The sequence below is a fragment of the Artemia sp. Qi Xiang Cuo genome, chromosome 8, assembly GCF_049724085.1.
Source record: "Artemia sp. Qi Xiang Cuo chromosome 8, ASM4972408v1, whole genome shotgun sequence".
Lineage (NCBI taxonomy): Eukaryota > Metazoa > Arthropoda > Branchiopoda > Anostraca > Artemiidae > Artemia > Artemia sp. Qi Xiang Cuo.
In genome coordinates, this window is record NC_142801.1 from 33,419,877 (window position 1) to 33,435,968 (window position 16,092).

Here is a 16,092-nt window from a genome sequence, read left to right on the forward strand (position 1 = left end):
TTGAATTAAGGGCACTTGGACAATAATGGAAAACAAAAAACCAGGCTACCATTAAGTGTACTTCTTGCTGAAATTTAAAACTACAAAAGAAGACCCATCTAATAAGAGATTTCCCTGTAGAAAACCCCTTAGAGTCACCCTCTGTGTCTCGATGACAAAACTTTTTGATTCAAGCTTAAATGAACGGTCGTTCGCTAGTTTGGAAAGTTACAGCATTGCGTGTAAATAACTTCCAGGAGAGGATTTACAACCCAAATTACAGTATGTTTTTTATCAAGTTTCTATATCGCCCCCATAGAATTTACACCTCACGAATTTCTAGAGTTAGAAATATAGAATTTGCCTTCTTTGGGACCGTCGAACCATTGTTTTTACACATATTTACGTCAATATATCATGTTCTGGCGATGACTTCTAATACTGAATCATAATAGGAGTACTTTCTTCATAGAGTTAATTGCAGATGGCTAAATTCGAATAGTTCGAATAAAATATCCTATCTGATAGGCTATAAATGAGAGGAGGACCTTGAACTCCAAAAAGAATTTATATACATAAGCTTTAATTACCATTCTTGACAGAGAATCGAAGATGTTCGAGAAAAGCATCATTGTGAGTTTCTTTTCTTCTTCGCTCGAAGAGCCGTAAGTTCCTTGGCCACCAGAATGAGCATAGTACTTGCTACATCTATCGTAGTGCAATGTCAACAGACGAAGAGCCACCGTTGTATACTCCGTAAGGTTAGAAACGTCAATTGTCAGTTTTCGAAGTAGCTTCAGTAGCATAGAGGGTTGCATCTCTCTGTTTTAATAATATAAAAAATAATAAATAAAAACGCTATTTGTCGATACTTTTAGCGGCTGTCTACAATCTAAAGCCATGTATTCCGCAATTTTTTTTTTTTTTGTATCTTGGATCTTTCATTTTATATGCAATAAAAAATACAATACATATGCAATAACGTTTCAACAAGTAAAGTGATTTGCAAAATTTGAAAAGTAGAAACCGGAACAAACAGATGAGTTTTACGAAAAAATAAAGAAGAAATCATAAAACTTCTGAGATTTTAACCTCTTTCCCTGCACAGGTGACTAGTGAGACCTCTGAATTGTGCAACTCGTCACCAAGTAAACATTACTCCTACTCACGTCCACTTCGTGCGACTTTCGATTGGAACAGAGTCAGTAAAACGGTTTATTTTCTTAGTGTGAAGGATTCGGTATCAGCATAACACGCTGATAGCGAACACGCAGGGCATATCTTTCCTGTTATTTGCAACGCGAAATCGATTTTATCAATAAATAGGCAGAAACAATGTCTGACAGTCATTGTGACATCGAGTGCACTCTTTGTTTCTTGAAAAAATCAATTAAACAAAAATTTGCTCTAAAACAGCATGGAATTATCTAGCAAGCATCAAGTAAGCATTAAAAAAGAAGAAGAAAAAAAAAAAAAAAAAAAAAAAAAATCAAATTTGAAGTCATAACTTGTCAATGTTTCTTTTTTGCTTTTCTTGTGTTGAAGATAAACTTGCCGGCAAGGGTACACACAACTATCTGTACTGAAATGGTGGGATTTAGTCAATAATTTCATCTACCCCTTTACACTTCAGGTAACGATAAAGTTTTCACACTTACAAGAAACACAAGGGCAGAATGCAAAACTAACATCATTAGTTCGATTTTTTAATTTTCGCCGCTTCTATTACGAAGTTTGTATTTTTAGAAGACATTAAAGATTCCATAATTAAAGAAGAGATTGGAATCTTCATTTTTTATTCGTATTAATTGTAAAAAAAAACACAAGCAAAATTTAGCAGCTTTTGCGGTCAATAGAACTGATATAACATAAAAGAAAGGTATCAGGTATTCTAGCTAGAAGATGCTTATTGGTTTTTCCCAAATTACTCAGAAGGTAAATGCCAAGGTCTTACTCCAACAAAACCTGTCCAAAAGCTAATTCTTTTCTAGACGTCATCTCCCTGAAGTTCAAATTTACTAGGACAGGCCACGATTTATAAGTTTATTTTGTTTGATAAAAATACACGAAGAATATGGAAAATACCATATTTTGTCGATCACAGCTCATCAGACAGATGATGCTAGCCTATAGGTATTTCAGAGCTTTGAAACTCTGGTAAACAAGGCTAAAATTACAGCTCATTATAATTACATTAAACAATTATGGCAAACTAGGAGGCACTGGAATAATAGCAACATTAGTCCATTCCCGTTCCCAGTCTTGTTGATTGTTTGTCTCAGATTATTTTCAATCTCCATATGTTGCAGACCATTTCCATATGAAACTAAGAGAGGAAAAAAAATAATAAATGACAAATAAAATAAAAAAAGGTGAGAAAACGATGATTTTGTCAGCCAGTGGCAAAACATGAAAGAACAAGCAAATTTTTCGACAAAGACCTCCGCCAAGTCGTCCTCAGTGCTAAGCAAAAAACAAAAAAACAAAAACAAAAACAACTCAGGAAAAGATAAAACAGACCCTGTACTAGGTAGTGGTGTCTACAGAGTCCCATGTTTATGTGGGAAATTTTACATTGGTAGATCCCATCAAGAACTTGGTGAACTTTTGCATGAACACAAAATTTCAATAGATAAGTCCCTGAGATTGGAAAATAAAAATGACCATTTTGATTCGGCTTTGGCCCTGCATATATTTGAAAATCCTACACATCTGGTTCTTTTTGAGGAGGCAACTTCAATATCTACTGTAAATGGCCTACCGCAATTTTTTAAAGAGGTAATTGAGATAAAAATACATAAACAGAAATTTCTGCTATAAATAGAGCAATGGAGATATTTCACTAAGCTCAATTAATAACAATTTAATTTTAGAAGACTCAATCAATATTTTCGCCCACTCTAACTTAAGAGAAACTATTTGCATATCTAATGAAAACCAAAACTGTAGACCAGCTAAGGCTATTGCAAGGCAAAGGATTCTTGCTCAATCATCTTGGTAAATTCTTTTTCATTAATTCCTACCTGATTTTTACTCAGTGTCTATTCTGTCGTTGTCGGGTAAACTTCGAAAGGTTAGATTTTCGTTGTTTTTTGTTTTGTTTTGTTTAGCACTGAGGACGACTTGGCGAAGGTCCTTGTCGAAATATTTGCTTGTTCTTCGTCTTCATGGTTGCCACTGACTGACAAAATCCTCGTTTTCTCACCTTTTTTTATTTTATTTTTCATTTCTTATTTTCTTTCCTCTCTTAGTATCCTATGTCATGTACAGCCAGTGTGGTCTTAGAATGTGTTTATGACCATTTCCATATCGGGATTTTTTGGAGTGAAATCCCTGTGAACCTTGTGGCACCACAACGAAGTGATGGTTTGTCTGGAAATAGTGGTCCATGGGTTCGATTCCCGCTGCCGCAAGGTCGTGCGACAGGCCTGCTACCTATCCCTGTAAAAACTATTCAGCACCTGAAACGTAGATTCGAAGCCCTTTGCACTATCAGTGGCTCTAGAGGATCTTTATCTATTATGTTTTAAGCCCTTTGAATATAAACTAAGCGTTGCTCCAGTTTGAATGTAGTAGGAAGATAATTATACCTTGAAAATTGATCGTTCCTCCTACTTACCTTGTCAATACAATCAAGAAATCCGAAACAGCGTCTCTTTGACCCTTGGTAAGCATTCGGTTTTTCGAGAGTCGATACACCGTGTGCAGGGTGGCATCTAATAAACTTGCATAATTGTCTGCTTCAGCATAAAACTTTGCGTGTTTTATTAACAAAGGTAAAATTGCATTACCAATGTATCTGTTCAAGGCAAGACCCATGTCTGACTCACCACCTTGAACCTGGAAAACGAATAATGTACAGCTGAGAGAAAACAAATTATATCTGCTTACTTCAGAATAAATTACTAGGGGTAAAACATTATTTTGAGGAGTAGTTTTATGTTGCCTGCATTCTTCAAAGTAACAACTATTCAAAATCAATCGGTATGCCTTATTTTAGCATTGAAATCCAAATTCCAAGAGCACAGTAGTGCTTTTAAAAACACAACTCGAAGTGGATGTACGGTTTCCTCAGAGCTATTTATAGAGTGTTTTACACATTAATTGAAAACGGGAAAAACCGCTCTTATAGGCAATAATCTTTGTATTTATTCTGAAGGGAACTTCTGGATCATTCTTTGGCAGGCAGGGGGAAGGGGATTCCTACCCTTTTGTATATAATTTTAAATCTTATACTGACTTTGTTCAGTAATATATTTGACCCAGAGAAAATTTTAGTGGCAACATAATTTCGTTTTAATTGCATCTTAATAGAAAAAAAATGATATAAAAATGGCAACTCAATACACACCTGGCGTAACTTGTTGCAACTTCTCAATAAATCCCCTATTAGTTAACAAAAAAATTCCAAAACAACAGAAGTGGCCGATAATAAATTTCAATTCAGGATCCGAATGACTAATAAAAGCAAATACAAATTAAAAGAAAGTTCCCAAATTTGCAACACAAACAATCCGTAATAATAAGCAGTGAACAGAATTAAAAAAAAAATCAGTATTTTCAAAACGTCTTTTAATATAATTTAATGCATTATTTTTCCAATATGGAACATAGAGCCGATTCTTCAAGTAATCTTTGTTAATTATAAACTTCGTGTCTCATAGCAATAGTATTGTTCCTACCATCACAAGGTGAAATGATGTTAATAAATTAGGAGATAAACTTGAAAAGTTTTAAAATATCTAGCTGAATATAAATAAATGTGGTTGAGGACTGTTTCATCACTAAATTGTAGCCAAAGTTTCAAATAAGAACAATGAAATTCCTTAAGAAAAACGCTTGGGCTAGTTTTCGGAAAGTTGTATTCTGTTTAAAAAATATTTCAAAGAAAAGAGGAAGATTACAGGAAAATTGGATTCACCTTATCTAGAACAGTTGCTGCCCTCATGTCAGGCAGGAAAGCATCTTCCAGCAATTTGAAGAAAAGCTCTTTGTCTTCGATTCCGTATACACGCTCCAAGAATAGAACCACACTCTGTTTGTGTGCAGGAATCAGGCCACTAGGCATATCAGACTGAGGACCATCTTCTCCTATTGGCGGGTTTTGAAGAGTAAACTTCACACTAAGCACTCCACGGAGGTCTTCTAAGGGGACAAGGGAACGTAAAATAGCACGGGCGCGCAAAGATTCATTCTTTCCCTGCAAAACAGAGCAAGTTATAAAACTCAAACTATTAACAATGATAGTTCCAACTGTTTAGTTTCGGGTACATGTTAACTAATGACTTTAAAGAAAACCAGAATACACACACACACACACACATAACTCATATATAGCCATGTACATAGAACATAAATTTATGGTATTGTAAATTTATAATGCATGTAGGCTAGCTACTTCGGGTGATTATGTACTCTGTGTTATTAAGGTTTGTGTAAATATTAAAAAAATGTCTTTTAGTAATTCCCGTATAATTTATTTTAAGGAAAATTTCTTCAAGTTTACAGCGTTTCGACGTTATGGTGCCTGAATACTAAAATTTTCAAACAGAATTTGTCATTAATGTCCGTTTTTCTTTGTGGAATCGCATTTAATTAATCTAGCATACTTTAAGAGTTATTCGATCCATAGATAATAGCTTATTAACAATGCTGATACTCATACCTGCAGTCAATGCACAGGGAGGGACGTTGTCCGTTGAGGGGTCAAATGGATCCCTCCAAGATAATATATGGCCAAAGATACAAATTGTGCGTGTATTGGCCTTATATCAAGTTCAAATTTCAAGCTCAATGGTTTTATCACTAAATGAACATAAATCTCACTTAATCAAAATACCGGACGCTGAGAACCACAGTATTTACCTTTTTACGTCGTTGAAACATAATACACAGAGTGGCCACTGATCCTTCTCTCCGGACAAAGCCTTACTTCTCATTTTTCGAAAAAAGTCTAACCAAATGCCTCACTGTCCCTAGCCTCGGGGGAAACCACTCCATAAAAGAATAATAGATCAACGGAACAATTTACTGATAATTCTCTTCCACTTAAGGCTTAAAATTGTTTGCATCAATTTAAATTTAAGAATATAAAAACCTCGTAAACTTGTAACTGAACAGCTCTAAGTACGGACACTGTGGACTAGGATTTAGTGAATCAGGATTACATCCCATTTTTTTTCCTATTTTCAACTGGAGTTCCAGTAGGCAACTTGCTTAAGGAAAATGATTAAGAGCAAAAAATTAACCTGTGCGATTATTGCAGCATCGGGAGCACATCTACCTAACAGATCAACCAAAGTGCAATAAAAGTTCAGTATAGCGGCACCAGTGTCAATATAATCCTCGTCTTCATCTCCAGCTGGTAATGGATGATTCAATGTGTTGTCAATATATCCACCATCTTCAGTTTGTTGTCGCATTGCTTGAATTCTTTCGGACATCTTGAAAAGAAATAGAAGACAAATGAATACAAAAATTAGAGAAAAAGGGCTATTGTTAAATATGTTAAAGACTAGCCAAAATGAAGCAAGAATTAATACAACGAAATAAAGTACCATCATTCTTGTCATTTCAGTGACAAGAATGCTATTATGATTGCTAAAGGCAAGAATGGTTTTTATTTGTAGTGTCCATCAAATTTGATTGCACATTTAGCCTACAATAAGGTGCACTTATTCCTCCTAAAAGAGTTGATTGGAAAGAATGACTCAATTCTTAGGCTATGCTACTGTTTATTCAGTGGAATCTCTTGGTCTGTACTACAGTTGTAAAAAAATAAGCCTTACGATATCAGTAGGTTTGTCCTCAAATCCTAACAAAAAAGAAACATTGCATCACAAAATATCAAGTCGTTAAAAAATTGTAAAGCATTGAAGAACTTGAACAGATAAGCAAATTTTTCTTACTTTTAAGTCAAATATGATATGTCACGTAAACACTCAAAATATGAGAAGCTGAAACAAAAATAAATTTAAAAAGTGGAAAGAAATATAGCTTGGATATATTTTAATATTTTACTTATTATATTTTAATATTTTACTTATGCTATTTTACTTATTTACTTATAATATTTTACTATAGACATGAATATATAGAGCTGAGTATAGGACATAAGCGAAAAGAAAACTAAAAACTTAGACAACAATTCTGCGGAGAACGACGATATCAACGTTTATAATATATAATTTAATTTTACTAAAGCTATAGTGACAACACTATTTATTCATCAAATGAGACAAGTCAGGGAGAAAATCTATTCTATCCTTTCTTGATCTTCAAGAATTAATAAGGTTGCTGATTTTTTTTTCGTAGTTATACCAAATACTATAGTTATCTTATAGATAGTCAAATAAGTTCCCCTCCACTCTATTCTGTCCCCGAACATATCCCACATATACCCCGAAGATCCATGGCAAGTAATCCTATTACATTTTTCTCTATTGTAACTCAACCTCCATTCTGTTTTAACTCTAGGCGTACCACCAATCCAGAAAGCCAGAGTGAAATTAGAAGATGTCCAGCGTCGGCCCACTACATTTCTATGCAGTCTCAAACACAAATCTTATTCTAAAGGACTTCAGGAGCTCAAAATACGAGAAATAGCGTGTAGAATAATAGACGTAACGTTATTACTGGATATGTATATAAAACTATAATTTGTAAGACCTTTTGCTCATCCCCACTAGACAACAACGAATACTCTCGGAGGCCAACTAATTCCGTCTGTTAGCTACATGTTGGAGCAAGGGTGCTGAAAGATTGTTTAAAATTCGACGTCCCATTGAAGAAGAAGGTAGGTAAAGAATGGTCAGGTAATTAACAAAAATTTGACTGAAAGACTCAAAGCAGAGATTTTTAAATGATGGAAAATTTCTTGATCTCTCAAAGACGAGATTTTAAGATAAAAAGTCGGGAAGCTTATGAAAAACTTGACCTTCAATGAAGCACTGACAAAACGAATGCACAGAAGAGATTTTTTGCACATCTCTGTAGTCCCAAAGTGTCTTTTATTTGATAATGTAAGCAAGCCTAAACAATTTCCTATGGCTATGGACCGTCACTAAAACGGCTGATTTGCGGTATTTCCTTCTAGAAGCAAATGCTCTAAAAGGTAATGCATCAGATTGAAGGAATTAGCTGTGACTGTTGCAGCAGGTATGGCTAACCTCCGCCCGCCAAGTAGTTGGCTGATATTATGATATTTTGGAAACCGTCTCCAACCTCCAAACAGCAGTCAAATCAAAATAGGTTCTAAATAGGCATAACTTTGAGATCAGATGTAGGCAAGAATTCAGCGACTACCCTTTCTCTTCTCCAACAGGGGTCAAATCAGTTACGGGACTAAAAAAGGAAAAAGTGGGATATCAACTGCTATAAATGATTAAGTGTTGGCAAAATAATATAACAGCATTCAATACATATCCTACTAATTCCGATTTAAGGACTCCCTTCCACCAAAGAAGTCAGATTCACCCTTGAGCTCTGAGAAACCCAAGAAGGACGAAAACTGTTACCTCTCATCAAGTACCGTTGACCCTGAAAAGACAAAAAGTGACGCTCTTACCTCTCATGAATTCGGAAAGACCCTGAAAAGGCAAACCATGAAAAATAACTGTCACTTACCATCTAGTTCTGTTGAAATCCAACAACTGTTCTGGTAAACACCCTCACTACAAGAACTTGTAGCCCTCTTCACCACTTCCCCACAGAGTTAGGATCGGGCCTGGACCCTGAATATCACTGAATGAACTAGAAGCCATACCCTTACTTCCCACCAGGTTTGGTTGGGATAGGATAACGCCTTCTGGTGCATGTCCTGATAAAATAATCTAAGGAGTTTTCTCTTATAGAGGCCAAATCAGGACACTTTTTTATTTTGACCAAATTTAGTTGAGATCCAATAGCCCTTTCTGGTAGATAATGACATGATGACAAGAATTTAAGGAACACTCTCCGTTCTCTTCCTCAAGACATTAATCAAATCCTGATCCCCAAAGGGCATAACAAGGACACAACTTTTACATCGGAATAGGTTCGGTCGTCAACGTCTTCAGGTAGATATCCTGAGGACAAGAATTTAGAGATCCCTCCTTCCCTCATAGTGTTTGCATTGTGTCTGCCCTCAAAGTAATGTTCCGACCTGTTCTTTGTCACGTCGTCAACAAGCTTATTTGAATTCAAATTCTCTGCCAAAATATGAGCAAAAAATGAAATCGCCAAGCGCTCAGAAAATATCAAGCCTAATAACAGGCTTGACAAAGCAAAGAACAGGTCAAAAGTTCACATACTTTCCGATGCCTGATATTATACATATGCAGGAGAGCCTAAACACCGTCTTCCAGTTATATATTTCTCATGCAAAATTTTAGGAGGAGGAAGGGGTAAGGGGGCTGACTAGAAATTTTATGACCTTTAATTACTTTTTTTATTCCACGGATGTGCAAAAATGTAAGTAAAGACTCCACCCAAGGCTGGATGAGAGGAGCGGTCAATAAAGTCCATGTTCTACACAAGTATGACATTATAAGATCCCTAAGAGGCTCACTTTCACAGCCAAGACTGTTTCGTTTTGTTTCCTTGTTTTGTATGCTAAGTTTAGTGCTCAAAAGATAACAATACTTTTTTGTTCATGAAAATTACTAGAAATTTTGCAAACCTTAGAGGAACTCTTTTTATTTTGTCTCATGATGCCTATTACTGAAAGAAGTTTCAAATTTTAATATCTTTATCTAGCTGTTGGCCACTTAAAAAAATAACTCAGCAGTAGCGTTGCTCCAAGATACAGATAAAACCGTGAGTTGTATTTACAAAACTCTATGTAAGGGAACTAACTTAGAGGATTTTCTCACCTTTTTCAGTAAATATTTTCATTGATACAAAACCAACCAATGATATATCATCAAACCCCTTCAAAATTGCCAACAAACTTCACTCAACATAAACATTATGGCTCATCTGAGGCACCATTTCAATTTCACTTTGCGAAGCGGCAAGATTCAAATCCGTAGGAAGGTGGTGAAACTACGGGAAAGCTCAACTTCAGGTATTTTTGAAGATTTTATCCATTTTTGGCTAGAAATTTTGCAAGTTTTTTTTCAGCCCTTATGTGAGAGGGTGGGATTCTACAGGTATAATATAAATGAAGTCCCTCCAGCAAAATATGATAAAATATAGTTATTCAGTAATGAATTAAGCAAAAGAATAAGTTCAACTTCCTTGAAAACCTGAGTAGCAACTACTACAAGTATATACCTTATTTGCTTCCACAATGGCTTGAAGCAAACCTTCTCCTTCTCCTCTTAAAGCCGGTCCAAGACACTCTGGTCGACGAATAAGAAGTCGAATAACAAGATTTGCATTTTCTTCGACACTTTCGCCTGAAAATACCAAGTGAAAATAGATTTAAACAAGACATTCTTTATTAAGAGAACTCCTGAAGGCAAACAAGACATATAAAGGTGAAGGACATACAAATAATTTTAGTTTCACTACTGATGCACGCCAGCTAATGAATTGTCGTAACTAAAAGCAATTGCTTAATAGATCTTTAAAATAATTAAAAAAGGAAAACGTCTAAATTTTAGCCTAGTGGGTTGCTTGTATAAAACAGAAACGAGAAATTAAAAGTTTCTTTTTTTATATTGCAATCTTACTTCATATAAATAATATTTGTCCGTAACACTTTAGCTATCACTTTTAAGCAACAAAAAGAAAGTTTTGTTGACTTTCCGCGTTTGTTTTTTGGTTTTTTCTTCGGCATTTTCCTTGTTAATATTATTTTGTTCGCTCTGAAGAAGAGAGACGATTGGCCTCTCGAAATATTCACTTTGTGTGTTTCTTCAGTATTTTCATTTGGCCTTTAAATCCCATTTTTGGTCATTTTCTTTCTTAAAGCTATCACTAATCTGAAAATAACCACGTGATACTAAATAGCAGGTAACTGTTTTCCCAGAATGATTTTAAAACTAGAGTCTGTTGCTTGAGAGCCTTAAAAAAAGAATATAATTTTTTCCTTTATTTTGCCTGAACCCTAAAGGCAGGCGAGTACATCTCGTTATAGATTTACATACGGTCAGTACGTTTCATTAAAAAGTGACGATTATACGTGGTTTGTTGAGCACCAATTCTTATATTCAAGCGAAGGATAATACTTGTCATAATTAAGACCCATGAAGTCAGCTTTTTTCAGTTTAGACAATCCTCCCAAAAATACCAGGAATAATTTTATTTATTATATACCAAAAAGAAGCCACATAATTCAGGTGCAGACCATGATGTTGATACTTTTTCGTACGTAAATCCTAAAAGAAAATAATAAATGCACCCGTGAAACTTTTAAGAAAATTTATTTCCATTATTTCCATTGTAGCACACAATCGGGAAAAAAGTGGACAGATCAAGTTCATGCATAACTATGTAGGGGTACGGAACTGAAAGTAAATCAAAGTAATTAAAAAACGTTTGTGGACATACCATTTACCCAAACACAAAAACGAAGGAAATCAAGGTATCTTTCTCCTTCTACTGGATCCCAACCAAGGTCTGGATACCCTTTTTCAAGCAGCTCACTGTTCGACTGAAGACCACAACGGGAAAGATAAATAGCAATCTTCTCCAAATAATGTTCCCTGAAAAATAAAATGTCAAACAAGAACCAAACAAAACACAAAATGTCAATAAAAAAAATACAAAAAGAAAAAAAACAGAAAAGAAGAAGGCCGAACATCATACAGACGTAGACGTAGAATGGAAAAATTGAGAAAATTTATATTACGTGTAGAAAGCGAAAATTAAGAAAATTTGCAAAAAGGATATAAAATTGTAATGGAATAGCTTGAGCAAAGATAAATCAGACTTTTCACTATTTTGAGGAGTTTTAATGTTGTGTCCCTGAAACTTTCTGAAATGGATTTACAAGCTACAGTAAAAAAGGCTTTTAAAATTCCTAAACCAATCTCTTCATTCCCTCCAGAACACTTACTTTCCATAAGCAAGGAATAATTTTGTGGTATGTGAATACAACGCACATGAATTGATCGAAGGCCCAAATTAAAATTCACGAATGCATTTCCGAGTTCCCCCCTCTGCATTTCTACTTTTAAGCTCCAAACTTTCTACAAAAATTGATTCCACATAAACAACAAAACACATCGAAATTCGACATAAATCAACCTGAGAAACATCTTACTAACGCTGCTTCCGAGCACTTCCAAGAAACAGTTCAAGAGGTGCTGAAACCTAGGCAGAAGCTATAAAAAATATATTCGATGCTTCAGACCTGTCTTCCTAGAACCTTTCAAGCCTCACAAGTAGAGATGAGTGGAGGTACAGCCTCAAAGTAACTTTTCTAGACCCTTGACTGGGCTGTAGCCGCTCAACTACACTTTCAACGAAGATAACAACCAATGAAGTTTACTGCTGAATCTTTTTTTGTAAAATCGGTCGATTAGAATTAATCAGAAAAAGATCAGAATCCATACGGCTGATTTAGAAGTAAAAAAAAAAAAACAGGATTGGGTTAAAAAAGATTTCCTTAGCCAATTTGTAATTGCCTTGAAGGTAAATTAGTGAAAATTAACTTTTCAACCGGAAACAGATGTCAAGAGTTTTGCTTATAATTGACTCAAATCAACTTCTTGCAAATCTCACCTGACTCAAACACGCTAGCATAAGGGAGTGTTAGAAAAAAACGAAAGGAATTTTAAGGGAACCTTATTTTTAAACTGGTAACAAAATTATTCAAATTAAATATATTTAAAATCTAGTAGATGAAAGTAGGAAATAAATCGAAAAGAAAAATAGTGAGTGAAAAACATTGAAATTTTACCTTAAAGTACAAAACAATCCCAAAGGTTTATCTACCGACTACCATCCTATTTTGAACGAGGAGCGACCTCAAAATTTCTGCTCGTGGCAAATCTTTGAAGGTTTTAGGTATAAAACCTCCTATACGAAGGACGTAGTGTCCCAAAGACGTACTTTTTATCTTTCTGACAATAATAAAAAAAAGATGTGAGACCCATAGTTCAGCTGAGCATAACTAAAATACATACCCTAAAAAACAAGTTTTTAGCAACTGCAGTTTTAAACTATATTAATTTGCATGGATATTGATAGCAAATGATGTGTTTGAAGAAAAATAAATCCAAAAGCAAAACACTAAGCAATATCTCAGACATCCGCAATCGAAATAGCAGGATAAATTTCCTGCGAAAAAGCAGGAAAAAAGAGGAAGAAAATCCCCCCCCCCAAAAAAAAAAAAACAAACGGCCAAATACTTTTCTGGAACGGCTTGAAACTCATACCTATAACCTCTTACCCAGGCCGAGGAAACCCTCATGTACAACAAATTTAGGTTGGAAGCAAGGACCCTCCAAAAACTGGTATCAGTAAATGTTTCTTTGGTTGGCTTGAAATATATATATATATATATATATATATATATATATATATATATATATATATATATATATATATATATATATATATATATATATATATATATATATATATATATACAAGGCCGTATCCAGGGGGGGGTTACCCGGTTTGAACCCCTCCCGAAATTTTTGACCGACTCGAAAATAAGTCGAAAATGAGTAAAATCTAGGTAAAAATCAGTAAAATTAGTCGAAAACTGAGTCAAAAATCAGTAACCCCCCCCCCCCCCAAAAGTCAAAAATTAGTAAAAACCCCCCTGAACAAAAAATCCTGGATACGGCCCCGATATATATATATATATATATATATATATATATATATATATATATATATATATATATATATATATATATGTGTGTGTATATATATATATATATATATATATATATATATATATATATATATATATATATATATATATATATATATATATATATATATATACATATATATATATATGTGTGTGTGTATAATTATATATATATATATATATATATATATATATATATATATATATATATATATATATATATATATATATATATATCTGAAAGTGTTTGGGCCGAGAGTACCCCAATTCGCAAAAACAAATAAAAAGAAGGAAATATTGATTTGCTTGAAAATTGGGCCCTAAAAAGAGCCAAAAAACCTTCTTTTTAATGGGCGGCTTAAAACTTAAAACCGTAAGTCCGTGGCCGAATGGACCCTAATGTAAAAGAATAAACTGGTTTGAGGGTATGCTCTTTTCAAATATTGGCCCGAAAATGCGCGAGAAACTTTTATTTTGACTGACTTGAAACTCTTGATGATCATTGCCAGGTCTAAGGAACCCCGTGTTCTAGTTTGGAGGGGAATATTAGGGGGCTCGGCGATGGACTGAAAACCTGTTGTCCAATATCAGTTTGAAATTTGCAGCCACAAATCCCCGGAACAAAAGGAGTTTAAAAAACTTATACCTTTAATATATAATCCTCTAGCCAAAAGAACCCCGATCTGAAATGCACAAGAGACAATAGAAAAAAAAAATACTGGTTCTCCCAAAAACCCTTGTTTCTGAACGGGTATAATTCAAAGCCGTAAATGCTGGGCTAAGTGGACCTTAATGCAAAAGAAAAGTTTTGGTTTTGAAGGTAGGGCCCTCTTCTGAAAATAGAATCCAAAAAATGATAAAAAAAAAAGGTTTTATTTCCGTTTGGCTTGAAATTTTCAAGAATCGTTACCTGGGCAAATGGGACCACACATTTTTGATGCGAGGAGGGATTAGGGGCCTGGAAATTGACCAACAAAATTTTCATCGTTGATCAGTTTGAAACTTTCAGCCCATAGCTCCATGGGCCAAGAGGAACCTATGTAAAAAATTTCCTGAGCCAAATGGGGCCCAAAAAAGAGCCAACTTTTTTCTCCAAACCCAGATTTGGTGAGTCACAGATAAATATTTCTCGATCGGCTTTGAAGAAGTCATATCTAGAAAGGGCCACAAAAACCTTAATGAAGATGCATAATTTTGAAAAAATACGAAGCATCGACTCGTGACGTCAGAAACTAGGCTTAACATTCTTTTGTATATCTCCTATAGTCTACCACCTGATATAGTATATCGCGTGTATTGTCAAATATTACTTGTTCTTGGAGTATGCTTTAGATTAGGTTTTTTTTTTTTTAAATAAAAGAAAAACAGTTCTCTATCTAAACAAATATAGAATAGGTTCAAGCCGAGGTAATTTGAATTTATTAACAAAGCAAAACTGAACACATTTCTGACACACTACAAAAATTACAAGAAGCACTTGAGACAGTAATTTATTCAGAGAAAGTAAACATAATTTATAATGACAAAAGTTTGGAGCGAACTTTGGCTGAATCGATCCGTTACGCCCGAAAGTGCGCCCAAAATTTGTTTCATTTCTGACAGGCTTGAAACCTACAGTGTCGGGTAGATCTCAGTGAAGAGAAGGCATTTTGAAGTGTGATTTTATCTATATTTGATACTTGAAACTAGGCAACAAATTTTGTTTTCTCCGATTAGCAGGAATTTACAGGACAGTCAAACTGGGACAAAAGGATCTCAATGAAGACAAAATAATTTGTTGCACTGATTCGTGACGCCCATGGTAGTCCCATATTTGCTTTGTCTGTAGTCGGCTTGTAACTTACTTAGCATATTCACAGGACAAATGAAACCTTAGAGGAGAAAATATTTTGATAAAATTGGGTTGTATCGATGCGACATTTCCTAAATAGGCCAAATCTTCTTTTTCTCCAATCGAAAGGACATCGTCATTGTAATTAGAACCAAGGGGACTTTAATGAGGACAACAAGTTATGAAAGGAAAATTTTACTGTAACGTTCCATATCATGGAAATCCCTTCTTTTTTTTTCGCTGATTCCCTTGAAAATTTCAGGACCTGTAACATGGCCAAATTTCCATGAAGGTGAAGATTAGGGAAACAAATCTCTCAAACCCTGTAAAAGGCTTTACAGAGTCACTTACACTTCACTGAAAACAATATAAATTTTGAACAATGTGATTATTATTAGTCAAAACATCAACAACAAACGAAAATCCTGTTACATCAACAGCATAGAAGTACCAAGAAAGAAAAAAGTATTTCTCAAAATAACTAAATTTATGACTTTCAATCTAAATTTACTATTTTAAACGGATATAT

The 16,092-nt window shown here is 34.5% G+C and overlaps 1 protein-coding gene across 1 annotated transcript in view; it reads right to left on the reverse strand.

Annotated features, from left to right (window-relative positions):
* RyR (Ryanodine receptor) overlaps nucleotides 1-16,092 on the reverse strand; it is a 602,377-nt gene that overhangs the window by 238,890 nt on the left and 347,395 nt on the right. Inside the window, 6 exon segments of the mRNA XM_089093383.1 lie at nucleotides 570-801; nucleotides 3,599-3,819; nucleotides 4,901-5,179; nucleotides 6,228-6,422; nucleotides 10,234-10,358; nucleotides 11,455-11,609. Of these exon segments, the coding sequence (XP_088949509.1) occupies nucleotides 570-801; nucleotides 3,599-3,819; nucleotides 4,901-5,179; nucleotides 6,228-6,422; nucleotides 10,234-10,358; nucleotides 11,455-11,609 (1,207 nt within the window).